The sequence below is a fragment of the Enhydra lutris genome, unplaced genomic scaffold (genome assembly GCF_002288905.1).
Source record: "Enhydra lutris kenyoni isolate GAN:26980312 unplaced genomic scaffold, ASM228890v2 scaffoldscaffold75, whole genome shotgun sequence".
Lineage (NCBI taxonomy): Eukaryota > Metazoa > Chordata > Mammalia > Carnivora > Mustelidae > Enhydra > Enhydra lutris.
The window spans coordinates 5596083-5620035 of NW_019154159.1; the positions used below are offsets into that span (position 1 = coordinate 5596083).

General features: G+C 65.3%; 1 protein-coding gene across 7 annotated transcripts; it reads left to right on the forward strand.

The window, feature by feature from the left end:
- Positions 1–23825, forward strand: LOC111160425 (ASPSCR1, UBX domain containing tether for SLC2A4). Of its 7 annotated transcripts, XM_022523538.1 has the most exons (17): positions 1–181; positions 961–1016; positions 2217–2331; positions 3221–3321; positions 10288–10345; positions 11319–11392; positions 11662–12064; positions 17681–17820; positions 18037–18118; positions 18506–18572; positions 19226–19288; positions 19849–19901; positions 20329–20413; positions 23039–23090; positions 23227–23390; positions 23469–23644; positions 23724–23825. In XM_022523538.1, exons 1-16 carry the CDS (start codon positions 80–82, stop codon positions 23633–23635), a joined length of 1782 nt encoding a protein of 593 aa, XP_022379246.1. In that variant the 5' UTR covers positions 1–79; the 3' UTR covers positions 23636–23644; positions 23724–23825. The 7 variants fall into 7 exon arrangements, with proteins under 7 accessions (XP_022379246.1, XP_022379245.1, XP_022379249.1 ...); XM_022523537.1 differs by having other exon boundaries at positions 23227–23644; XM_022523541.1 differs by lacking the exon at positions 20329–20413 and having other exon boundaries at positions 23321–23390.
- The last annotated feature ends 128 nt before the right edge of the window (positions 23826–23953 follow it).

The window sequence follows — 23953 nt, forward strand, 5'->3', positions numbered from 1 at the left end:
CGCGTGGCTGTGCGTCCCGGCTGTTAGCGAGAAAGTGGTTTGACGCCGGCCTGGCGGCGGCGGGTCACGTGAGCGGAAGATGGCGGCCCCGGCAGGCGGAGGGGGCTCCGCGGTGTCGGTGCTGGCCCCGAACGGGCGGCGCCACACGGTGAAGGTGACGCCGAGCACCGTGCTGTTGCAGGTGCGGCGGCGGCGGGCGGTGGCTGCGGCCAGGAGAGCTGCGGGCGGGCGGGCGGCGCCGGGCCCGCGCCTGCGGTTGGGGCCGGGAGGGGGGGCGCGGGGCGGGGCTTGAGGGGGCGGGGCCCGCGGCGGCCAATGAGCGGCCTCCTGGCGCGACGGGCCCGCCCCCTTCCGCGCCGGGCTTGGGGTTCAGGGGCTCTGCGGGTCGCTGCGGGGCTGGGGTCGTGCTGGCGGGAGTCCGGGTGCGGCACCTCCTTCCGCCCCACGGAGTGGGCGGCGGAGCCCCGAGCCGTGTCCCCGGCCCGGTGTCCCCGGGCGTGCGGCCGTGGCGCCTGGAAACTGACCTGCTGAGTCACTCGTGCCCTCTGTGCGGGGCAGCCGCCGCCGCAGGAAGCGCCCCGGGCCCCGCTGTGCAGGCCGGGTGGGGAGCAGCCCCCAGCGTGGGGCGCTGGCAGCCTGAGCCGCGTGCTCGCGGGGCCCGGGGGCGGGGGCCGTCTGTGCCGGCGGCCCGTGGGGAGGACGGTGACGCGCAGCCGGCGGAGGGGCCCCGTGCGTAGCGAGAGGTGTGTGGTGGAGTCTGCCCTGCAGGCCCGGTGTCGGGGGGCAGGCCTGGTGCCGGGGGGCAGGCCCGGTGCCGGGGCGCGGTGAACAGGCGTTGCAAGGGAGGGGTGTGGGCCTGTCGAGTGGACAGCCCGTTAGTTCACGGAGAGGGACTGTGTGCCTGCCAGCCCAGCGGCCGGCCCCACACAGTGGCTCAGGGGCCTGTGGTCTGACTCCTAGGTTCTGGAGGACACATGCCGGCGACAGGACTTCAACCCCAGCGAATACGATCTGAAGTGAGTTTGCTAGGGTACAAGTCTGTCCACCCCTGCCCAGCGCCCTACCTGGGGCCTTAAGCCAACACGTTCATTTTCTCACAGAAGCCCAAAGTCAAGGCATGGGCAGGGCCACGCTGCTGGCAAGACTAGGAGAGGAGCCTCCGTCATCTCTCCCACCTGCTGGTGGCTGCCCTCAGCCTCTACCTCTTCCTCACGTGGCCTTCTCCCTCTCTGTTGCGTGTCATCTCCTCTTCTGTCTCCTATAAGGACACTTCTCATTGGATTTAGGGCCCACCCCAGTCCAGGATGACCTCATCTCCAGATCCTTAACTCAGTTACAGCTGCCAAGTCCTTATTTTCAAGTGAGGCCCCATTCCCGGTTCTGGGGTTAGGATGTGGATGTGTCTTTTCTAGGGGTCTCCGCAGAGGGTTTTTGTGCGTTTGGTTGTATAAGTTCCTGGTGGGGCTCTGAGAGCAAGAGGACGTGGTCTTGCAGAAGCAGGAAATCCCCTGCAAGCTGGGGGCGGGTTGGGTGGCCTCACGGCCTCGGGGTTACACGCGTGGGTCTCCATGTGCGGGCGTTTTTCTAGAGGGGGGGTTTCCATCGGATTCCCAAGTGGTCTGAAACTACAAAAGGGCCAGAACCCTGCTTTGGTCGGGTTTGGGTTTCAGTTCCACCTGAGAACTTTTCGCCTTAGCCGCATGTCGTGATGGTGTGGCTGTCTTCACGTCAGGGACGAGAGGGGCCCTTCGTGCGGGCGCTTGCTTTCCTGGGCCTCACCCATGCCGCCATGAGAATCCTGGGGCTGTGCCCGTACTGGCTGTCCCCTGCCATGCTGTCACCGAGCCTTGTGCTCTTTCTGTCCCCCCCGCCCATCCCCCTTAGTACCCCTGGGTGTGTGTTTATTTCTTGAGCCTGGACTTGGGCATGTTGCTGCTTTACACCTGGTGGGGGTGGACAGCCCCTTGGTCTGCCCCAGACGGTGACCCGTTTCTGGTTTCTCCCTCTTGCTCTTTTCTTGTACGCTCGAAGCTGAGTCAGTCGGCACTCTCTTGTTCCATTCGAAGACCGCTGCAGACGGGGGCCCACTGTGTCCCGGCTGGCAGGCTGTACGGCTGTTCCCGCAGCGGGGGGCACTGCTCCTAGCAGGGCTGTGCCAGCACCGTGGGATCACCGGGCTGTGTCAGGCAGCCCGGGAGCTATGGCCTGTTTTGCAGGTTTCAAAGGAATGTGCTTGACCTCTCTCTCCAGTGGAGATTCGCCAACCTGCCCAACAATGCCAAGCTGGAGATGGTACCCATCTCCCGGAGCCGCGAGGGCCCCAAGAACACGGTAGGCGGCTCTCAGGGGGCGGGTGCTGCCTCTGGCTCTTTCCTTCAGGCTGTTTGGGCTGCGGGAGGCCGCGTCACAGGAGTGGTAGGGTAAATGGAGGGCGGTGTGCCAGTGAGGCCCGTGTCCCCACGCCCCACGCCGTCCGAGGTCAGCTGTGGATGGGAAGTGAGCCTTCTCAGTCTTCGTTCGGGGTTTGTCTCTCGGGTGAGCTAGCTAGCGCTGTGTCTGTCAGCAGCGCTTGCCGGCCTGATGATTGTGCTCGTGGAATTGTCTGGAGCCTGCAGAGTCCCGTGGGATGTTGCATGCAGCCTCGTTTGGGGAGGACGGTGGCCCAGGGGCCCAGGCTTCACCCTGGACCTCCCAGGTCTCACCCAGACTGTGGCCCGAGTCTGATTGTGGCCTGTGACTCTCCACCAGATCAGTGACTCTTAGGTTCTGGAGACTTAGGCGGACGACCCCACGGTTATCACGGGTGGAGACGGCCATAGTGGGGCTGGGGGCAGTGCTGGTGGGTGTCGGACACACGCTCGCCCCCGGGTTCTGAGCACGCGTGCCCTGATGTGCCTGTCACGCAGCAGAGGGACGGGAGAGGTAGACCCACGTCCCCACTTACAGAGGTAGCTGTCATGCCCGGAGCCGGTCCGTGGAGAGAACTTGGGGGGTGCGCGCTCCTCATCTGTTGCTGCGCGACGGGCCGGCCCCAAGTCTGGCAGCTTCCAGCGTGGCGACAGACGATTGCAGCGTTCCGGGCGGCTTCCCATACGCCCACACGATCCCGGCAGCCCCGAGGGACAGGGCTCTCTTACCTGTGCCCTGAGACGCGGACGTGGGTCCGGGGCAGGACGGCCGCTTTCCTTCCTGACTGGTGTCCTGCGCCCGCGCCCCTCAGGTTCGCATCGCTCTGCAGCTGGACGACGGCTCTCGGTTGCAAGACACTTTCTGCTCGGGCCAGACGCTCTGGGAGCTGCTCAGCCATTTTGCACAGACCAGGTGAGCGCCGGTGAGCCGGTTCCGGGCTCTGCCCCGCTGTGCTGCGGGTGCTGCTGGGCCAGGGGCCTGGTCCGGAGCCATAGCCCTGAGGCTTGCCGTGGCCTGTGGCCGAGCCTCTTGGGCTCTGTGGTCCTGGTGAGGGGACTGGCTTCATGGTGAAGGGGCTGCCGGTCCGTTTGCTGCCCCAGAGGGTGTGGCCGCCTGCAGCTCATCTTTCTTGCTCGGCTTCCTGTCATGACTGTGGTGCGGTCCGTGTCCTCCTGGAAGGGCAGAGCCATGCTTCTGTCATCATGGGGGGCTTGGTTAGTGGTGAGGGGAACAGGGGGCTCTGGGCTCCTCAGTGGACCAGGGGTTTGGGTATAAAACTTCCTTATCGTGGAGCCATGTCCTGTTTAAAGAGAAAATCTTAGTGGCATTCGGCGTGTCAATTTTCATCTGGTAGTTAACGGTGTAAATGTTATTTTTGAATGTGTCAGAGTGGTGGTGCTTTGCTTTTTGGTCTTTCATTTTGGCTCAGATGTCTTCGTCCACTCGCGACAGTGCAAGGGCTGTGGGAGGGTGTGGTGCTCTGTGTGTGACCCGGGGCTGCCCGCCAGCCGTCTAGGGGGCTCCCGCGGGCGATGTGAGGATAGGGCGGGTGAATGTGTGTCCAGTCCTGAGAACAGGCCTGGCCCTGAGGCGTGTCTGTGGACAGGGGGCCTCCAGGTAGGGCTCTCCTGGGGACAGAGCCTCACCACAAGACAGCCCCTGTTGGTCTGACCGTGGCCTGTGTGGTCCCTGCAGCCGATTCCTGCCTCCCCTTCCCCCCCACCGGAGCTGTCCCACTGGGGCTTCTCTTCCCATTTCTGACGTGCCGGTCCTTCTAGTGATGTGGCTGCCGAGGCTGCTGGGCCGAGACCAGGTGGCTACCTTCCGCTCCCCCGAGCCTGGGCCCCGGCAGCCAGGGCTGCCTCCCCTCCGCCAGCCTCCGCGTGCTCCCCGGGCGCTCCTGCTTCGCTGATCGGTGGCAGTGATGGCCTCCCTGTGCTGCTGCTGGTGCCTGTTGTCTGACCTGGGCGGAATTCCTGTTGGCTGGGCGAGGCTGGGCTTCTGGTACCCTTATTTTCAGAAGAGGATGGGACATCCGGGGGAGGAGGTGTTGGTCAGAGCTTGGCTCCGGGGCCACGGGTGCCTGCCCTCAGTGGCTGTGTCTGTCTGTCCCTCTTTCATCAGGACCACTCAGCACAGGTGGGGCTGCCTCACTGAGCTCACCGAGCTTACCGAGATGGGCTCCGGAGCGGATAGGCAGGTGCACAGAGCCACGTGGAGATGTCACAGAGAAGAAGGGAGGGTGCCCTGGAGGCGACAGGGCAGCATTTCCTGGGTGGTTCGGGCAGGGGGGAGGGCTCGGGAGCAGCAGCACCAGGATCTGGGAAGGAGCTTTCTGGGCCAAGGGGACGGCAGGCGTAAGGGCCCCGAGGCAAAAACGAACAGGAAGAGTTCATGGAACGGAGCGTGTCATTCATCCTCCTCCTAAAAGGCGACTAGACCAACACTGAAGGACTTCATGAAGCTACGACTCAGAGCCCAGGCAGTGGCGTGCCAGATTGAGGGTGGGGTGGGCGATGGCTAGGCAAGGAGGCAGGAGGAGAAGATGGGTGATAGAGGAGGCAGAGCAGGCAGGGGGCCTTAGCTCCCCTCCTGCGTTGTGCTGCTGGTCCTGGAGGCAGCGCTCAGGGCTCTCTGGACTGGAGGTGCTGTTTCAAGAACTGGTGATTACATGAGCGTGTCCCCTCCCCCAGCAGCTCCCACAGGCAAGCGAGCAGGACAGCGGGCACTCAGACCCGTGAGCTTCGGCACACACACCCGGGCCTGTGGCTGCTCGATCCTCCGCTGTGCCTGACCGACCCCCCCCCACTGTGGAGCAGCGGGAGCTGGGGTGGAAGGGTCCGTTCTCCATGCTCAGACATGGGGCAGACCTGCAGGAGGGCCGCGGCGCCGGGAAGCTGGCAGATCAGTGTCTTCCAGACCTGTAGGAAAGCGTTTGTTCTAGAACTATCCGTCGAGGTACCTGTGAGCATGAGGATGGACAAAGCCATTTCCGGGCCTGAAAGGTCACACGTTTGCCCCTTGTGCGTGGTCTGAGGATGCCGCTGAGACCGCACCACTGAAGGGCAGATGGGGTCCACCAGGAGGAGAACAAAATGAGCCGCACTGGAAACTGAAATATTTCTGTTTGTTTAAGATTTTATTTATTTGAGAAGAGAGAGAATGAGAGAGGGAGAGCATGACAGGGGGAAGGTCAGAGGGAGAAGCAGCCCCCCGCTGAGTAGGGAGCCTGGTGCGGGACTCCCCATCTCAGGACTCCAGGATCATGACCTGAGCTGAAGGCAGACGCTCAACCAACTGAGCCCCCCAGGCGCCTCTGGAAACTGAAATCCTAAAGGAATCAGCGTCTCCTGTGGCAACACGCAGGACCTGGTGCCTGGCCAGCTGGGGGACGGAAGCAGAGGAGGAAACGGTAGACCGGCTTCTCGGGAGGGGAAGCTGCCGATGGGGTTTAGGGAGTTGAGTGGGGTGGGGATGGCTCTGGGGAGGTGGGAGCTCACCCCGGGAGGAGCTGGGCGGTTGGAGTTGGCAGCGGGCATCCATGAACATGCGCCGCGTGGCTGCCCTTCGTGGTGTCCAGAGCAGGCTGTGTCCTCTCTGCTTTGTGCTCCCAGCACCAGTCCATGGCTGCGATGTGCGGCTGCGCCCGCCGTGTGCCGCCAGCCCCGCGGAGAACAGGAGCAGACCGTCCAGCTGCCTGACCGGGCCCCTAGGTCCCCGCTGAACAGCTTCTAGGGGCAGAAGGCGAGGCCAGCAGAGAGGCCCCGTGCTGAGCCTGGTCTCTGAGGTTCTACGCACCTCTCGGGAGCTGGCGTTCACTAACCACATAGCCGGGTTCACGTGAGGGGGGACAGGTGGCAGCGACATCCCTGGGTCCCGGCCCCATGCCCAATTAGCTGGTGATGCACACTGGAGCCACGCGGGGGCGTCCCGCCAGGTAGGGACACTTGTGGACGTGGACCCATGCGTGGCCCCCCAACAGACCCTCGTAGGGGTCGACACACGTGGACTCTGGTGGAGGCTGGCGACTCTGGGAATTCCAGGTCTGCGCAGAGTGGGATGAGCAGGGGGCCCGGTTCTCCTCGCCGGTGCTCTCTGGCGGAGGTCCGCGTCCAAGGGCAGTGGTGTGCCCTGCTTGCCAGGACGCTGGCGGAGGGAGCATGGCTTCTGGGGGCCACTGCTGGCCAGGGGGGCAGCTCTTTTGCACGGTGGCCCTGCCCTGCCCACTAGCATCTGGATCAGCTAACTGGCCACTGGACATGCCACCTGTGCCACACGTGTGGGCCACGGAAGTAATTCCGAGTTTTCGGGCAGCCACATCAAAAGAACAGTGAGAACAGGTGCAGTTAATCTTAGGACTTTGAAGGACTTGACCCCGTGTGTCCAGATCGTTGGGCTTTGAACATGTGATCCACAGGAGAATGAGGTATTTTTACATTCCTTGTCGGACGGAGGGCTTTGAAATCTGGCGTGTCTCACTCTCGGACTGGTCTCCCCATGGGCTGTAGCTGTATACGTGCTCCGCGCCCACACGGGACTGGGGGCCGCCGCAGACAGTGCCGGCCTCCGAACGGACTAGCCAGTCCTCCTCACTTCTCAGCTCTCTGAGGCAGGGAGAGCCCCAGGGAGAGGGGCTCCAGGCCTGCGACTCCCGGGCTGCTGCCCGGTGCCTGGGGTCCCTCTGCTCCCCGCCGGGCTTCGTGGCTGAGCCTGTGTTCTCAGCACCGTCTGTCGCACTGGTAGGAAACGGCTTTGAATGTCCTGGGAAGGGCAGGCTGTGTGCGTGGTTCCCTCAGTGTTGTGTGACCCCGGGGCACGGTGGACTGCAGGGGGGCTGCTGTGAGCTTGGGGACCAGCCCGGGGTCACACCGAGGAGGGTGTCAGAGTTCTTGGCCACTGCCTCCGTCCTTCCTTGGGAAGGAAAGGAAATTTCCCTCTTGAAACCACCCCTGCCCCATCCACCCTGGAGGAGGGACCCTGTGGCTCCTTCTGGCCCTGACCTCATCTCTGTGTTGGGGTATGCATTGCCTGGCCCCTTGGGATGTGGCCTTGCCCGAGTTGGGCCTTCTAGTGGCCACTGTGCCTGAAACCCAGCCCTGTGGTTTGGGTTGGGTTTTGTCCCCTTGTGCTGACGTGGGGAGCGCGGCGGCACTGGGTTTGTGTTGGCAACACCGTGTTTGTACCTGAATGGCTTGGTCAGGCCCGAGGAGGTGAGGTAAACAGGGTCTCCGGATACCTGGCTTGTGCCCCAGCACAGTGCCCTGCCGGGAGCCGGCCCTGGGTGGACGGACGTCTTCTGCCTGTGGTGCCCGCACGTTCGTGGTGAGCGAAGAACGTCCATGAAGCCAATGGCAACAGCATGTCTGCCTTGCCTGGCCGTGCCTGCTGGGCTCTGGCCCAACCAGAGGAGCAGGTTTGCTGGCCTTGGACGGAGCTGGCGTCATCCTGCGGGTCTGGGGCAGCATCTGACCAGGGGCGGGCAGGCGCCCACGGAGGCCCCCCACACCAGGCCTGGCCTCGAGGGTTGCCTGTGGCTCTGCCTGGGCCTGGGGCATGGGAGCAAGTCGGGCACCGGGCTCGCCTTCAGGAGGCCCCTGGCCCAAGAGTCTCGGGGCTTTGCTGGGGTCTCTGTTGCAGGGAGTGCCGGGCCAAAGCTCTGGGGGGAGCTCTGCTCGTTGGCCAGGAAGGTCTGGAAGCCATTGCGGCTGCCCCTCCCCTGGCTGTTTACAGGCCAGCCCTCAGATCCCCACACAGGGAACCCGATCCCTCTGGGGGAGCCGCACATCAAAGACGGGCTGGCTTTGATGTCCAGGGGCCTCGAGGGCACAGAGGCAGGCAGGCCTTCCCTGGGCTCCTCCCCCCACCCCCCGTTTGTGATTTGTGGGGACATCAGGTGCCCGGAGCCGGACTTGGAGAAAGTGTGCCCAGCCAGAGGTCCTGTGAGTGCAGAGAGGGCTCCCTCGGGTGGGCTGGGTGTCAGCATGGCCAGCGTGTGGCCGGCCAGCTTCCTGAGCCCAAGCCGCTCCAGGACCCCCTCCCTTCCTCTCTGCCCCAGGACCTTGTTGGCTGGGCACATCTCCGTCGGCTGAGGTCCCTTCACTTTTCCTCTGTCTGGTCTTCAGTAAGAAGAGTGTGTGGGCTGGGGCCCCTTTTGAGGTCCTCTGTTTTCCTGAGGCCTGGGGTCTTGGTGGGCACCCTGGCCCCGCTGTGCCTGCAAGGTCGCCCTTCCCGTGGCCAGCCCCTGCTTTGCTCTGGTGCACGCCGGTGGCCTTGCCTGCGGGCAGCTGCACTGCAGGCACGGGTGTGAGCAGAGCATGGGGTGAGCTCCATGGGGGGCTGTTAGCCGAGGGGCCCCCACCTTCCCTGGGGGGTTGGTGGGAGGCAGCAGGGCTGGCCGGGCTGGGGCGGGAGCAGGGCCGCCCCTCCCTCGTGGGTCGCAGTAGCTGGCTCTGGATTGGGGTTCTCTGCTCTGGGCAGCAAACGCAGAGCCTGGAAGCAAACAGGAGAAAGAGGAGAAACACCACGCTGAGTCGGGCCAGGGATTGGATCCCAGGTCTCGGGGCCGGGGTACGTCCAGAGTGTCCATGGGCAGCCAGGGGCCCTGTTGCTTCTAGTCTCTAGCTCAGCTGCCGGTCTTCTGGTCCAGGCATGTCTGCGTGTTAAGCTCCGGGCCCTGGTGGGGCCTCACTGCGTGGCCTGCCGTCACTCCCGGCCTCCCACTCCAGCCAGCCCTGCTTGGAGGAGGGGGACCAGATGGGGCACTCCAGGTGTGGTCTTGAACTGGCGTTTACGGGGCCCGATGTTGCGGCGACATGATAGGAAACCCAGATGGGAACATCCTCTTGCTCTGGCACCAGCAGTTGAAGGGCCAAAGCCAGGCCTCGGGTGACCTGCACCCGGGAACCTCACGGTCAGCATGGGGCCACGCCGCAGGAGTTGGGGTCCAGTGTTGCACAGGCATGTCTGGGAGCAGGTGTGTGCGTGTGCGTGTGTGCACACGTGCATGTACACCCGCACGCCTGTCTGTCCAGCTGCCCCTCTGGGGGCTCTTCCTTTCTGTCTGGGGGTCCCGCTTATGAGGGGAGGACGCCCGCTGCCATCTGTGTGGAGCGTGTGGAGCGTTCGTGGTGTTTCTGGTCCATCTGCCTCCGCGTTGCCCTGGCGCCCAGCCTGTGCGTGACGGCGGCTGGGGTGTGCGCACGGCCACGCCGACACCCATGCCCGCCAGTCTCTGCTTTGACGGCTTCTTGGTGACGCGGGTTTGGGCGGCTGTAGGGAGCCTTCTGCCTTATGCTGCTCAGCCACCTGGGCATGAGGGTCTGATGCTGGGGGACATCACTGCCATCCTGCAACCCGGCTCCTCCTCCCCTGGGTGCAGGCCGCGGGCCGACGCGGTGTAGCTCGCATGTAGCTCGAAGACCAGTGCTCTCTGCCCCTGGCCTGGACCTGGGTTCACGTGCTTGTGGCCTCAGGGACCCGGACACTTCCTCTGGAGTCCACTTGATGGGGGCCAGCCCCAAGCTGCTCCCGGCCCTTCAGGGGTCAGCAGCGCTCTTGGGGCATGGCTTCCGATAGAAGCCCAGAGCTCCGGGCTTCTTTCTCATAGTTGACCTCCCGTAGTGGACCACGAGCCCCCCGCGGACCGTGAGCCCAGATGTGTCTGGCAGGTGGCCGGTCTCTTCTGAGCCGGGAGCTGGGAAACACCCCCAGGGCCTTCGGGCAGGTGGCTCCCCACCAGCGGCTAGCTGTCTCCTCCTGGTGGCCTTGAGGGAGCCAGAGTGGATGTAGCCGCACTGTCCTGCCGGGCTGCCCTGGGGGTGCTCCGGGGTGGGGGGCTCCCACGGCTGGCCTGTGAGCTTTCCTGTGCTCCCCCCGCAGGGAGTGCCTGGAGCAGCTGAGCGAGGCCAGCCCGGTCTGTGTGTACATGAGGGATGAGGTAGGTGAGCGGCCCGGCCCCAGCGCCCACCCCCAAGTCACCACACAGCCCGGCCCTGCTTTCCAATCTGGAAAATTCACTCTCTCAGACCCGCCTTCAAAGCAGCGGCCGGGGAGACAGGCTCTGAAAGCGTGATGTGTTTCATGGAAAAAAGCAGAGTGCCGGCTCCGTTGGCGCTAACCGCGGGCCGCCCGGGCCGCTCCCCAAACCTCCCCGACGCGCTGTTTGTTTTCCCGGCGTCTCTCAGAGCCTGAGAGTCACAAAAGTGGTTTCATTTTAATAAATATTTGCTCTGCTCCTTGTTTTGATCTTTTTCAAAACTGAGTGCAGCACGGTGCGGGTGTAGCCCGTCCGCGCCTGCCTGTGACGGGCGACCCTCCTGGCGCTGGGTCCCCTGGCTCACAGGGGCTTTTTGTTCTGACCCTGGCCAAGCACCCTTCCCTGGCCCTGGGTGGCCGCTGTCCCCGAGGGGCCCTGGTGTGGATGGGACCTGCTCCCCTGCCCATCCCCACTCAAGGTTCCCCAGCACGAGCTATGAGGGGCAGGGGTCCCAGGGCTGTCTGTGGGGGTGCAGGGGGGACACATCTTCCCCCAGAGGAGACAGGCGCTGGACCTCAGGCACCTCGGCCTGGATGGAGGCCCTCATGGTTGGGTCAGTCCGCAGAGGTGGCCAGGAGGCCACATGTGGCTAACTCGGGCCTGAGCCGTGCCTGCCTAGACCACAGCTGGGGTGAGGTGGGGGAGGCGGCTGCCGACCAGCCAGCAAACGCTCGGGGGCTGGTCGGGCTTCAGGAAGCAGGACCCAAGCCTGCTGGGAGCTGGTGTCCCCCAGGGGCTGGCTGGGGGCCCCTGTGGGGCCAGTGGTGACCGAGTAGGTGGAGGGAGCCAGCGGGAGGTGCCCTTATCCTGGGCGGCCGGGTGGGGGAATGCTGTCCACGAGGGGTCAGCCGTGTGTCCTGTTCCCTCCTCACAGGTGACTGGCAGAGCCTCCTTGCAGGCCACGACACTCAAGTCCCTTGGCCTCACAGGGGGCAGCGCCATCATCAGGTGGGGGGCCTCAGAGTCCCATCGAGTGGCAAACAGGGAAGAGTGGCAGAGAAAATATGCACCCCCCCACTGTGGCCCTGTCTCCTCGATCTGGGGCCCTGGCCTGATGGCTGCCCATTCCCCGGGGGTCTGTGCGGCAGCGGCTGGCTTGGGGGGCAGGGGCTGGCAGCACCTTCGGGGGGCCAGAGGATCACGGGCAGGGTTGGGAGACCCAGGCAGGGGGGCGCTCCGTGTGGCGGTTCACTCGCTCTCTGGGTCTGCACCCTCAGGTTTGCCGTGAAGCGATGCAGCTCTGCTGGGGTTTCACGGAGCAAAGCCCCAGGAAGCCCGACCGCCTCGCTGTCTGCTGACCAGGCCGCTGGCAGCCCTCTGCCCCCGCTGGATTCAGCGGGGCTCAGCCGGGGGGATGTGAGCCATCAGGACGAGGCAGACATCTCAGGGGCCGGCCGTGTGGACGCTCCAGCCAAGCAGATCTCCAAGGAGCCCGCCCCCGCCCCCGCCCCCTTTGTTCCTTTCTCAGGTGGGGGGCAGCGACTGGGGGGCCCCTCTGGCTCGGCCAGGCCTCTGATGTCGCCTTCAGCCAAACTGCCTAAGTCCTTCTCCAGCCCTGGAGGCCCGTCCAAGCCAAAGAAGTCGAGGCCTGGCCAGGAGCCCCGGCCAGAGGCAGAGCCGGTAAGAAGCAGGCTGGGTGCTGGGGGTCCTTCCTCCGGGCCTCGGTTAGCCTGGGGGTGCGGCAGGGCGCTGGGCACGTGTCTTCTCTGGGAACTGATTGTTCAGCCTGGATCTCGTAGAGGCCGCATTGTAGGTGGGCGTGTGATGGGGGTGTCCCCGCAAGCGTGGTCACGCCGGGAGGGGAGGGCCTCGAGCATCAGTGTTGCGCTGAACACTCCTGTCCCGGGCAGTGTCCCGGAGCCGCTGCCGGCTCCCCATGTGCCTGGGCCGGCCTGTTGACTGGCTTCGGACTCGCAGGTGGCTCTGGCCTCGCTTGTCCCATGCCGTCTGGGTTCCTGAGCCCGCGTCCCTGTGTCCGGTGGGCGTGCCGAGCAGGCCTCCTTGCCTGCAGTTCACGCATCTGCTGAGGTTTTGGGTGGACTGCCCCCTGTCGCCCCGTCCCGGCCTCCCAGGGAGCCGTCCTGTTTGGGTGCCGTCTGTCTGGGAACAGCTTCTCTGGGGGTCAGAGCTAATGTTTTAGCTGAGCTCCGTTCATGAGTGCAGCAGCCTGTTCTTGGTGCGGAGACACACCTGCTGGCGTCCTGTCTCTCCTGGGGTCCTTCTGGCTTCCAGGTTGCACATCTGGGGAGGCTGGAGGGTCTGGGGCCCAGGGACCTTAGGGGGTGGCAGGTGGGGAAGGCCCGGCCATGCGACAGAGCCCACGTCCTTTCAGAGGGCCTTTTCCTGCTCCCTCACTGGACACCCTTGGTGGGCTAAGTGGATGGGATGGGGAAGCGAGCCAGTCCCAAGTGTCGTGATGGTCTGTCCTGGGGAGACTGGTGGGGCTGTGTGAGGGACTCATCCACAGTCCCCGCTCTCATGCCCTTTGGGACCTGGGCCCGGAATCAGTGGCTGAAGGCAGACCTGTGTGCTTGGGGTCTGACTCTGTCCGGGCTAGCTCTTCCTGGGGACCACTGTGTTTGGGGGCTGGAGCTTGGGGCCAGGGCTGGCTGGCCCTTCTCCCACCCTGAAGACACAGGGCACGTGGCTGGTGGGTCGCTGGCCTTGCTGGGCCACGGCTCTGTGAATCCCTTGGGAAGCTGCAGAGGGCCCTGTGGACATCCGGGGGGCTCTGGGCTACGCTCTCCCGTAGGTGGTTCCTCTCTGGGCCTGGGATCCCCGGGCGTTCCCAGGCTCTGAACCCGCGGCCCCCGGGTGGGAGAGGTCCCAGGGAGGGGCTGCCCGGCCGCAGCAGCATGTGCCTTTGATCTGGACGTCCCAGCAGCTGGTGGGTTGTGGAGCGCCCCCCGCCCGCCTGCCTCGTGCCTCCTGTCACTAACAGCCCCACACGCGGAGGGCTGGCCAGCCACATGGTGTCTGCTTTGTGTCCCTTTTTAGCCCCCCCCCAGGGGGGGGAAGAAGGGAACAAAACGGAACTTTTGGGGGAACTTCAAAGGTACACTTTGGTAATCAAAAGGAGTTTCCGAGTTTCCTATTAATGTTTTGCCTGTGTGTGGTTTTGGATTTAAATAAAGAGTCAGAAGAGACAGGATAAAATATAGGCAGGTCCTCGGCTGAGAACTGGGATGGTTTACAGATCCGGACGGCTCTTGCCTTTGATGTCAAAGCGTTAATTATTAGAAGGTAGTTTTACTGGCCGTCAGAGAGGGGTGCAGGGAGAGGCGGGGGCTGCCCGGCGGCCCCTGGCCTGTCCTTTGAAGTCCTTCTGCCGGCCCGGGAGGCCGCCCCGCAGCCCTGTGCGCGGCTGGGCTCCCTCCCCAGCCCCCCAGCCTGTATGGGGGTCTCTGATCAAAGGCCCTGATGCCCTGGGCAGGGCAGGCGGCTGACGGCAGTCTCCGGCCTGCCCCTCACCCTTCCGGGCTTGGTCTGCCCCTCAGAGAAGGGCCTGGGACTTTCTCGGTGCTCAGCCTGCAGGCAGGTGTCACCCTGTCTCTGGCCACTCCTGTGCCTGGTTTGTGGGCAGGTTTAGAGCATGTGAGGGTGGGAGGAGCCTGGCCAGGACCTGGGGGTCAGAGTGAACGTAAACGGTCCCCTCGCTGCCCTCTTCCTCTCGTCCTGAGGCACCTTCTAGCGCCCTCCTGTGAGCACACCCTACTGTCCCCTGTGTGTGGGTCCGGGGCAGGGTTTGAGCGTGTCCTTGTCGTATGTGCTGTTTTGGGCCGTCCCCAGGGACCCAGGTAGTCTGGATGCCACTGAGGCCGAGGGCAGATAGGTTGTGGCCCGAAAGGTGCCCTCCAGCCGTCTCTGCCACGGCCGGATTTCGGGGAGAGGTGCCCTGGACGCCTGGGTAGGGCCCCCACCCTGATGGGACTTGTGGGCTGCCCAGCACTGCTCCGCCCCTTGGGTGTTCTCCCGTCAGTGGCTGGCTGACCTCGCGCGTGTGTCTTCACCGGGAGACCCACACCCCAGCTGCGTTCACTCGTTTCAGTCCTCTGGGGCCTCCCGTGGCTCACCCGCAGGGGTGGTGGTCTGGTCACGCTCGGGCGTGTGGGGGCCTCGGCTGGAGCGTGGCTGCCCCGTCCTCCCGTTTCCTCTGCCCGGCGTTCCCGGTAGTCGCCGGTGCGGCCTGGCCTCGCCCTCTGGCTCAGCCCCGCGGAGGACGCAGGGCGCCGGCTCGGTGAGTAACTCCGGAGGTTTGGCCTGCGGCCCTCGTGTCCGGATTCATTTAGTCTCCAAGCCTCAAGGGGAAACGCTTCACATTCCCTTTGACCAAAGACCATTGTCAGAGGACGGTCTGGGCTGGGATTGGGGGAGGCAAACAGGAGCCCTCACAGGAACGTTGGAAAATCGGAGGTTGAGGTCACCCCCAAGTCCCTTTTACATTTTTTTCTCTGTGTGTCATCACGTCCCGGAAAATTACTGTCAAGAAAATGAGCCTCAGCAGCCTCGAGGCCGCTTCTAGCAGAAGGGGCCTGGGGTGCCCGGGGCCACTCGGCCACTGCCGGAGGGTGTCAGCCCAGTGCCCAGCCTGCCCGGCCCTGCTGGCTCTCTGCCCTGGGCCGGGCCTTACCTTCGCCCGCACCGAGCCTGGCGCGGGGCCACGGCCGCCCCCTGTGGTTTCCCTCCTGCGTCCCATCCTGGCGAAGCAGGGCATGTTCCGCAGGCCGGCCAGGCTGGCGGTTGGTCACTGCGTCCCCACCTCTGAATGGGCTGTGTGTCTGTCCAGTGTCTGTCCAGCCTTGGGCCATTGTCCCCTGCAGAGCGTGCTCCTGCCCCTCTCATGTGCCTCCTGGGCTCTGGCCAGTGTCACCCGCTTTGTAGGCAGCATTAAGGCTGTTGACGTCCTGCTCACTCTCTGTCCCTCCATCCTCCGTTCCGCCATGGCTTTCCCTCACGGCGGCCACCACATGCGCTCTCTTTCCCCAAGGGTGTCTCCTAGAGCTTTGTTCTCCATCCACAAACCTCTCCCCGAACCCGCCTAGGACAGGGGCCGTGCGGAGTGACTGCTGGGACCGGGCACGGCGGGAGAAGGACCGCAGAGGAGGGTGGTCTGCTGGCAGAGCCTCGGGCGGGAGCAGGACCAGGGCTCAGCCTAGCCGCCGCTGGGCCCCAGCCTCCCTGGCTCCCTCCCCGCCCCCAGCCCAGCCCCTCTTCTCCACCGTGGAAATGCTCTCCCGGGGACGGCCAGGCAGAGGTGTCTGAAGCTGCCTGGCCTCTCTCTCCATCACTGAGCAGTTGGGTGGTCCTTCCTAGCAGCCCAGCCATGGGCTTCGGTCTGTTCCTGTGGGACAGGGCCTGCCTGGGGCCAGGACGTCAGGAGGTCTGGCCCTGGGCTCTGTGATGGCTCTTTCCCAGCCCTCTGGTTCCTGCATGGGGCCTGGCTCCCAGCTTCTGTGTGACAGGTTTCTGGAGCAGAGTGAGAGGTGGGAGGAGAGAAGGAACCAAAAGTAGATCTAAAACCCAGAAGAATTTTGTCCATTTTGTTTTGTGACCGAGAGTCCATGGCTCCTGAGCAGCATGCAGCCAGTTGCTGGCGTCCCGTCCCTGGAAGTGGCCTGGGGAGCGGGCCATGGACCTTGGGGTCACCAGTGCTGTCGGCCGCCCGCGGTCCTGGCCACCCGAGGTCAGGCCCTGGAGTGCCCAGGAGGACCACGAGAACCAGTGAGCAGGGCTCCCTGGGACTGGCTTTGCCGGCCAGGTCTGAGCACACAGATTCCCTTCCGTGCCACGGACCGCGTGCCACCAGACGGCTGGGTTCTCAGGGCGACTCGTGCGCCTGCGGTGGGTCCTCCCAGCGGGAGACCGTGACAGGGTGGCCTTCGAGCCGGGCGTTAGCCTGCAGGCTTCGTGCCTGAGCGAACGCGGCGGCTCCGGCTCCCAGCCTGGGCGCATCCACGTCCTGCCCTCGCTCCCCCCAGCAGCCCGCCCCAGGCGCCCAGGCCAGCTCTTGGCCCTTCTGGAATGCAGGCGCCGTGGCTGTGGGGGGCAGCCTGGCGCCTGGCATCTTGTTACAAAAGGCTCTGGTGTAGACTGCCCGCGGCAGCGCAGGATCCTTGTGGCTGCGCGCGGGCAGCCCCCGGGGGCCTCAGCCAGCCACCTACAGGGCCCTGTGGCCAGAGCTGAGGCCAGCCCTTTGCAGCTGCTCTGCCCTGTGCCTCCGGGTCAGAGGGCTTCCTGGTGAGAACCTACCTCCCTTCACAGAGGGAGGGCTGCCTCCTGAGGCCTGGGACTGCCGGGCACTGGCCGGACCGCAGGGACCTCAGGCCTGCTGGGGTAGAAGGTCAAAGCCTCGGGTGTGGCTGGGGGATAGCACTGGAGACCCCGGCAGGTGTGTCAGTCCCCAGGGTGGTGAGCCTGGGCTGCAGGACAGGACGGGCTGCGGGGATGGCTAGAGGGAGGGTTGGCTGGGGATGGGTGCTCCCAGAGCCTGCCGGGCCCACAGCCTGGTACAGAGAGGAGGCGGCGGAGGGCAGAAGGTGGCCTCCTGGGCTGGAACTTCGCACCCTGGTTAGGCCCGGCCCCATGGCAGCCTTGGGGCCTAGAGGTGTCCCACCCTGTGGTCATGGGAGTCATGGTGGCGCCTCGGGCTGAGCAAGTCCTGCCTCACGATTTCTCTCATCTTCATCATCGTTGCTGCTAGTTAGGAGTGATGCGTCCCTTTCTGTGTCCTCAGGGTGGTCACAGGGTCGGCTGGGGGCAGCTCAGCTGTGGGGCAGGTTTCTGCCAAAGCTCTAATCTGGGGGCTATGGCTTCCCCTGCCCTCCTGGGGAGCCCCAGTGTGGCCTCCAGCAGGGTGCTGCTCCCCGAGTTTGTCTCTGTTGGGGGGACCCTGGTAACAGGCAGCTCCCTCGGCCTCTTAGTGGGAGGCCCTCCTGGAGACAGGGAGTGAGCACAGGAGCTGCTGGGGGAGGCTGGCCCCTCAGTCCACTCCTGGAGCCCCCCACTAGCGAGGGGACCTGGCCGGCTGGGCCTGGCTGTGCCATGTCCAGGGGTCCATGCCCTGCTGGCGAGTGAGGGTCTCTGTGTCCGTGGGGCTGAGCAGGAGGCATGGAAGGAGGGTGTCCAGTCTTGGCCCGTGGGTGGCCAGTGAGCTACGCGCTTGGCTCAGGGGTCTGTGTGGCTACTGCAGCTGTGAGGCCCAGGGGCCCTGTGTCAGCTGAGCCCTCTGCCCTCCAGCCAGTGGATCGGGACCCCGTGGTGTGCCACCCCGACCTGGAGGAGCTGCTCCAGGCCTGGCCTGCAGAGCTGCCGGACGAGTTCTTTGAAGTGACTGTGGACGACGTGAGGAGACGCTTGGCCCAGCTCAAGAGTGAGCGGTGGGTGTGCCATTGGCGTTTCCGTCGTCTCCTTGCTCCCACGTCCTCAGTAGCACGTTTGAGGGTCAGGGGTTCCAGACAGGCCCCTTGTCCCCCTGTCTCATCCGTCCCTATGTGGCGGGGTGGCCCACGGAGCCCGGGTGGGTGTGTGGGACCTCTGCTCGGGTTGGCCCTGGAGACCCCAGACCTTCACGCTCCCACCCCTTCCCCCTGCAGGAAGCGTCTGGAAGAAGCACCGTTGGTGACCAAGGCTTTCAGGGATGCCCAGAGGAGGGAGAAGCTGGAGCGCTACCCTAAGGCATGGAGAAGGGGGGGAGTGTCTGGGCGTGTGTCCTGCTGGAATGTGGGCCCCGTCCCCGCGGCCTCGGCTGGGGTCCCCCACACTTCCCATGAGGTCTGCACGGCCGTGCGTTATGACCACTCTGCCTCGTCGTACGACGGAAACCGGCATTGATGTGTCTTTACAAATACGCACGGTGGTGCTCCACCAGCCCCTCGTGTCGGGCGAGCAGGGGCAGGCGGGCCAGGAGCAGGCCTGCAGAGGCTGGGGCCAGGTCGCCGGTCCTCCTGCCCCAGCCCCGGCGTCTTCTGGCTGGGTTTGGGGGACCTGGCCGTCGTGGGCCTGAGGGGGCCACGGTCTGGGCTTCGGCTGTTCCTGCTGACGTGTGGCATCCTCGCGGCCCAGGTGGTCCTGAGGGTCCTGTTTCCTGACCGCTACATCCTGCAAGGCTTCTTCCGCCCCAGCGAGACAGGTGAGCGGCTCCACCGGGCTTCTCTTCCCGACCACGGGGCTGCAGGTGCCGGGCCGTTGGGGGTCATGGGTGTTTCTGACTTCGTTGCCGTCTGTGGGACGGGCCGTGAGCTTGCAGAGCGTGTCAGGGGGTGGGCACGGGGCTGGGGTGCCCCCTGCGTCAGCCTGTTCAGGGTGCGGGTGACACAGGAGTACCCAGAGGACAGGCGGGCCCGGCACCCCCAGCAGCAGGGGTCCCCAGAGCAACGTCACCAGTCCTGAGTGAGGTGTTCGGTGAAGATGGCCAAGACTGCCAAGGGCCCCCCCAGGGCAGAGTTTAGGATTGGATCGCGGGCAGGGTAGGAGACAAAGGGAGGGAGACTCCAGCGGGGCCGGGGCCTGGCCAGGCCGGGCGTCTCAGAGGACTGCAGAAGGGATGAGCCTGGGGTTCCAGCCCCGGACCCTCCGTCTGGCTTGAGGGTGGGAGCGGGGTCGTGGCGCACCTGAGGCGGAGATGGCGAGCTGCTGGGCCTCCCGCGCCCTAGGGTCGTGGGGGTCTGTGTGGCGTGGGGCCCGGCTGGTCCTGTCCTGGGAGAGGGCCGGCCCTGGGGTGGGCTTGGGGTGGCCCGTGTCCTCCCGTGGAGCTGTCCACTTACCCTGCGCTCTCTCCTCCAGTGGGGGATCTACAGGCCTTTGTGAGGAGCCACCTGGGGGACCCCGAGCTGCCTTTCTACCTGTGTGAGTTCCCCAGTTCTCCTGCACGCAGCCGGGGGGGTCTGTGTGCCAGTGACCCCCGGCCCCTCCCAGCTGGGGCTCAAAGCAGCTCGTCCCCTAGAAACAACATGGTGGGGGTGGGCTGGTCCCAACCGTAGGAGCCCCACTGGCATCTGAGGACAAGTCCAAGTACCGAGGAGCTGGGAAGGGAGCTTGGTCTTTGCCCCACCTCAGAATCCCTGCACCCTTTGCTTCCAACCTTGCCTCCTTCTCCCGGGCTTCTGGGAGCTTCTCCTTCCAAGGGCATCTGGGGAGGGAGGAGTCAGGCTGCCCGTCTGTGGGGGGAACTGTGTGGGGCCGGGGTTCCTTGGTCCCAGACCACCGAACTCCTGAGCCCCCTGCCAGGGTTTTTGCCGCAGCGGAGAGGTGGCAGAGGGCTGTGAGGTGAGGGGCCCCTGGAAATACCCCGGCTGAGGCCGTGGGCTTGGGGCCTCCCCCTCCCCCTCAGGCCTGTGTCCCTGGGGAGTGTGGGCAAGGGCCGGGGGTGGCAAGGCTTCCTGGCCCAGACGACTCTCTCTTTGCAGTCATCACTCCTCCAAAAACTGTCCTGGATGACCCCACGCTGACCCTCTTTCAGGTACCGGCCCTCTGGTGGGCTGCGTGGGCTGGGGGTGCAGGTGCCGCTGGCCTGGCTCTGGAGGGCGAGCCTCGGCCAGGAGGATAATGACGCCTTGTAGCCGGGTGGACGGGGCAGGGGGGTGGGTGGGGTGTGCGGGGGCACAGAGCACCTCTGACGCTGGAGCTGGGGCTTTCCAGCCTCCTCGCTTCCTGCCCCGGCGGGGAGGGGCCTGCCCAGCCGGCTGCCAGCCTTCCTGAGCCGGGGTCTTCCTGGCCTGGAGTCTGGGTGAGAGGGGCCCCCCGAGGGCGGGGTCAGAGGCCTCCCCTGCAGGTGGCTGGCTGCCTGCAGGACCTTGGGGTGGCGGTTGTCAGGCTGGTTTGGCCCCAGGCTGCAGTGACTGCTGCCCCGCCTGCTTCCCTGCCTCACCTCTCCCCTGCACCCCGAGGCCTCTGCCGGGAATATGCGCTGTGCCCTCCCCACTAGAGTCTGCTTCTGCCTGACGCTCCCTGTGGCCCCCAGAGCCTCTGAAGGTGCGGTGAGGTGCCTCTGTGTGCTCCCCTGGGGGCTGCCTTCCAGAATCAGGCAGAATGTCCTGTCCCTTTGCTCCTGGGAGGGTCGCCTGGGGCCTCCCCAGCCCTCTGGCCTAATGGTTTCCCTTCAAAGTCTTCTCAGATATTTTAATTAGTACCAGAGGCCAGGCCTTGTTAAGTGGCTGGCAGGCCCTGCAGAGGTCTGAGCTGGGGCAGGGGGGTCTGCCTCTTGCCCGGGGCTGCCACCTTTGTGGGGGACTTGGGGCAAGACCCTGCAGAGGCTGGAAGCTCACCAAGGGAAGGAGTCCGGGGGGCGGGAGCAGGGCGCTGCCCCCCATCCCCCCAGTTCCCCCTTCTCAGCCCCTAGGAGCCCCAGAGGCGCTGGGCCTCTTCCTCCATCCCGCCCCACCTCCTCCCACCCTTCCTCGCTGGCCGGCCTGTTGATAAACATTGCATTGAGGAGATGCTGTGGGATGGAGGGGGACTGGTGCCCAGTCCCGCCCTGACGAGGAGCCCTGGGGTGCTGCCTGTCCTCCTGCCCCAGCAGTCTGATTCCTGGTGACACTCTGCCCCCAGCTACCAGCAGCTGTCTCCTTTCATCTGTCAGCCCCGCCTGGAGCGGCGGGGGCCTCTGTGCAGGGTGGCGTCCCCGCCTGCCTGCGATCAGAGAGCTGGCAGGGCTCGGGGAAGGAAGCCTTCCTCCCTTGTGCGGCTGAGCAGGCGTGGGTGCGGAAGCCGCCCACTTTCATGTCCCTGGCAGGGCTGTGCTCTGGCTGCCTGGGAGGGAGGCTGCCGGGGGCCGGTCCTGAGCTCCAGAGAGTGACAGCCTGGGGTAGGTGTGAGGGACGGGGGCCCAGCTGCCCCTTTGGGCCACTGGGCCGGGAGGAGGAGTTCTGGGGAAGGTGGGGCTGCGGACAGGGGTGTGGAAGGAGGTGGGGGTGCCGCTGGCAGGCACAGGAGCCCCCGGGGCCCGTCCGATCTGCCTCCAGTGCTGGTGTTGTCCTGAGCCCCGCAGACCCCCCTGCCCTCAGCCTCGCGTGGGGTCCAGGGTCAGCCTTAGCAGGTCCTGAAGACGGCCATGACCTGTGCAGGCCACCTCGGCCTGAACAGGAGGGTAGGGTCTCCCTCCTGACGGTCACGGTGGTCTCCCACGCTGTGTGATCACCCCTTATTGGGTGGGAATCCCAAAGGCATCAGCAAGCGAGTGGGGTCGTTCTCTTGGGAGGCTGGGGTCAGGAGAAGGCGCCCCAGGGTCCCTGGAGGACTCCTGGCTGGTCAATGGGGCCCTTCGAGGCTTGAAGCCCTATAGCCGCAGGCTCCACTGCCAGACGCAACGTTCTCGCACTCACTGAGAATGGCCGCAGTACCTGGAGGGTCAGCTGAGGGCTGGGCACTCGGTCCCCGTGCCCCCTCCTGCTCCCTGGCTTCTGGTGCCTCCAGGGCCCTGGTGCCGGCAGTGCCTCTGAACAAGGCTTTGATCTGGTGTCAGAACAGGCTGTGGGGGTTTCTGACCTGGCCTGCCCTTGGCTTTGGTCCCATGTTCCTAGGCTTGGCCTTGGAAGCTTCTCTAAGACAACGGAGGGTAAGGGCTCACCTGGTGGCTGCCCCTTCCACTGAGGGCGAGGACAAGGGTCTTCCGGCCGGCATTAGGGTTTGCAGCCCCAGCCCCCTGAGGTACAGTCACGAGTGGTGGCCTCTGGGGCCCCCTGCCTGCAGCCTTGAGTTTAGCCCCCTGCTGGGTCCTAGGGGCACGTCATCCTTGACCCACCCTGAGCAGGAACTGGGCACCACTACCTCCAGGGAAGGAGACTCAGGAGAGGCAGTGCCCAGGCCCCTGACGGCACGGCGTGTGGGCTTCCTCCAGCAGCGGCGCGCTCCCTGTGGACGGGGCTGCTCGCTGCCTGGCCCCAGCTCTTCCTACCGGGTCAAAGCCCGGAGTGCGGTCAGGGAACTCCTCTGCGGGCTTCTGGGGCCTTGGGTAGTGAACTCTCAGAGCTAGCTGACCAGGGCAGCACCTGCCTGCCCAGGACTCTAAAGCCCCTTGGCTCCAGGAGTACCCCCACTCCCCAGGCCTGGGCCAGCCAAGGGTCCCCGCTGTCTGCAGGTCTGGGCACTTGCCCTGAGCCTGAGGCAGCCCATCTGGCCGCAGCTGCAGACCCCTATGCTCTGTTCTTTGATCCACGATGCCCCGTCTTCCTTTCCACACCCCCACCCACATCGCTGCGTCCCCCTTCGTCTCCTCTGCAGTGTCTGCTGAGGGTGGGGGCTTCCAGGTCCGGTTCCCCCAGGAACCAGGCGGGCAGGAGAGGAGCTCGTCGGAAGGCAGTGCGCACACGTTCCAAAAGCTTCCTGTTCTGTGGTGCTTGGGGCTGGCCCCCGGAGGGACCCCTGTGGTCTCCCAGCTGGCCTGGCTGCCACTGGGGCGGGCAGCTCTAGCTGGGGGTACCTGGCTGGGACTGTGACCCTCCGTGGAGCGCTGGTCCCGGTGAATGCCCCAAGCTTCACACGTGGCCCTAGAGGCCACCACAGAAGAGGGGTGCAGCCCACCCTATCCATCCCCTGTGGACTTTCTGCTTACCTACGGTCCCGCCTGGTGTCCTGAGCTGCCTCCCGTTCTCCCTACAGGCAGATCTCTTCCCTGCGGCCCTCGTGCACTTCGGAGCGGAGGAACCAACCGGTGGGTGGGGGTCCTTCTCTTTGCCCACCGTGGCTGGCCAGCCCTGGGCCCAGTGTCCTGGCTCATCATATGCCCCAGAGTAGGGGATTTCCTTCCAGTCTGGGAGGGAGACCTGTGCCTGATACCCTATTCCCAGGACAGCCACCTGCATGGGCCCCATCCCCTCCTGGAGCAGAGCAGTGGTGGGGAGGCCGTCTCTGTGGCCTGAGGGTGGGCTCCGTGTCCTGCAGGCCTCTTCCTGGAGCCTCGGCTGTTGGAACACACGGTCTCCCCATCTGCAGCTGACATGCTGGTGGCCAGGTGAGCGCCCGCAGTGGGGAGCAGAGAGGCCCTGCCCTAGCACGCCAGCCATCCTGTACCCCGGCCTTTTGCCCGCAGGTGCATGTCCAGGGCTGCTGGAACCCCACCCCCGATGCCAGCCCCTGACCCTGCGCCCCTCGAGTCAGAGCCAGCGGCCGAGGCAGGGGCAGTGGGCCTGTCTGAACCCAGCCCCGGAGCAGCCCAGCCAGTCAGGAGGGATCTGGGGAAGGTCCCCAAGTGGCTGAAGCTGCCAGGTAGCGTAGCAGGGGCACTGCAGGGAGGGAAGGGCCACCTCTTGGGGACCCACTGGTCATCCTGGTGCTCGAATTGCAGCCAGCAAGAGGTGAGCGCCACCAGCCTGGACGTGCCCTGTGTGCCAGCCGCGGGACCCCTCCCCACCCTGAGCGGGAATAAAGGTGTGAGCTGCTCTCGAGACCCTCCTGTGGTCCTTTCTCCAGGAAAGGCCCCCGCTGTCCCCTGGGCCCATTGGTCCTGCGTCCGGTCTGGATGGTGCTGTGTGCTGAGTTCTCGTGCTTGGGAACAAAGGCATAGGCGTCCCCACT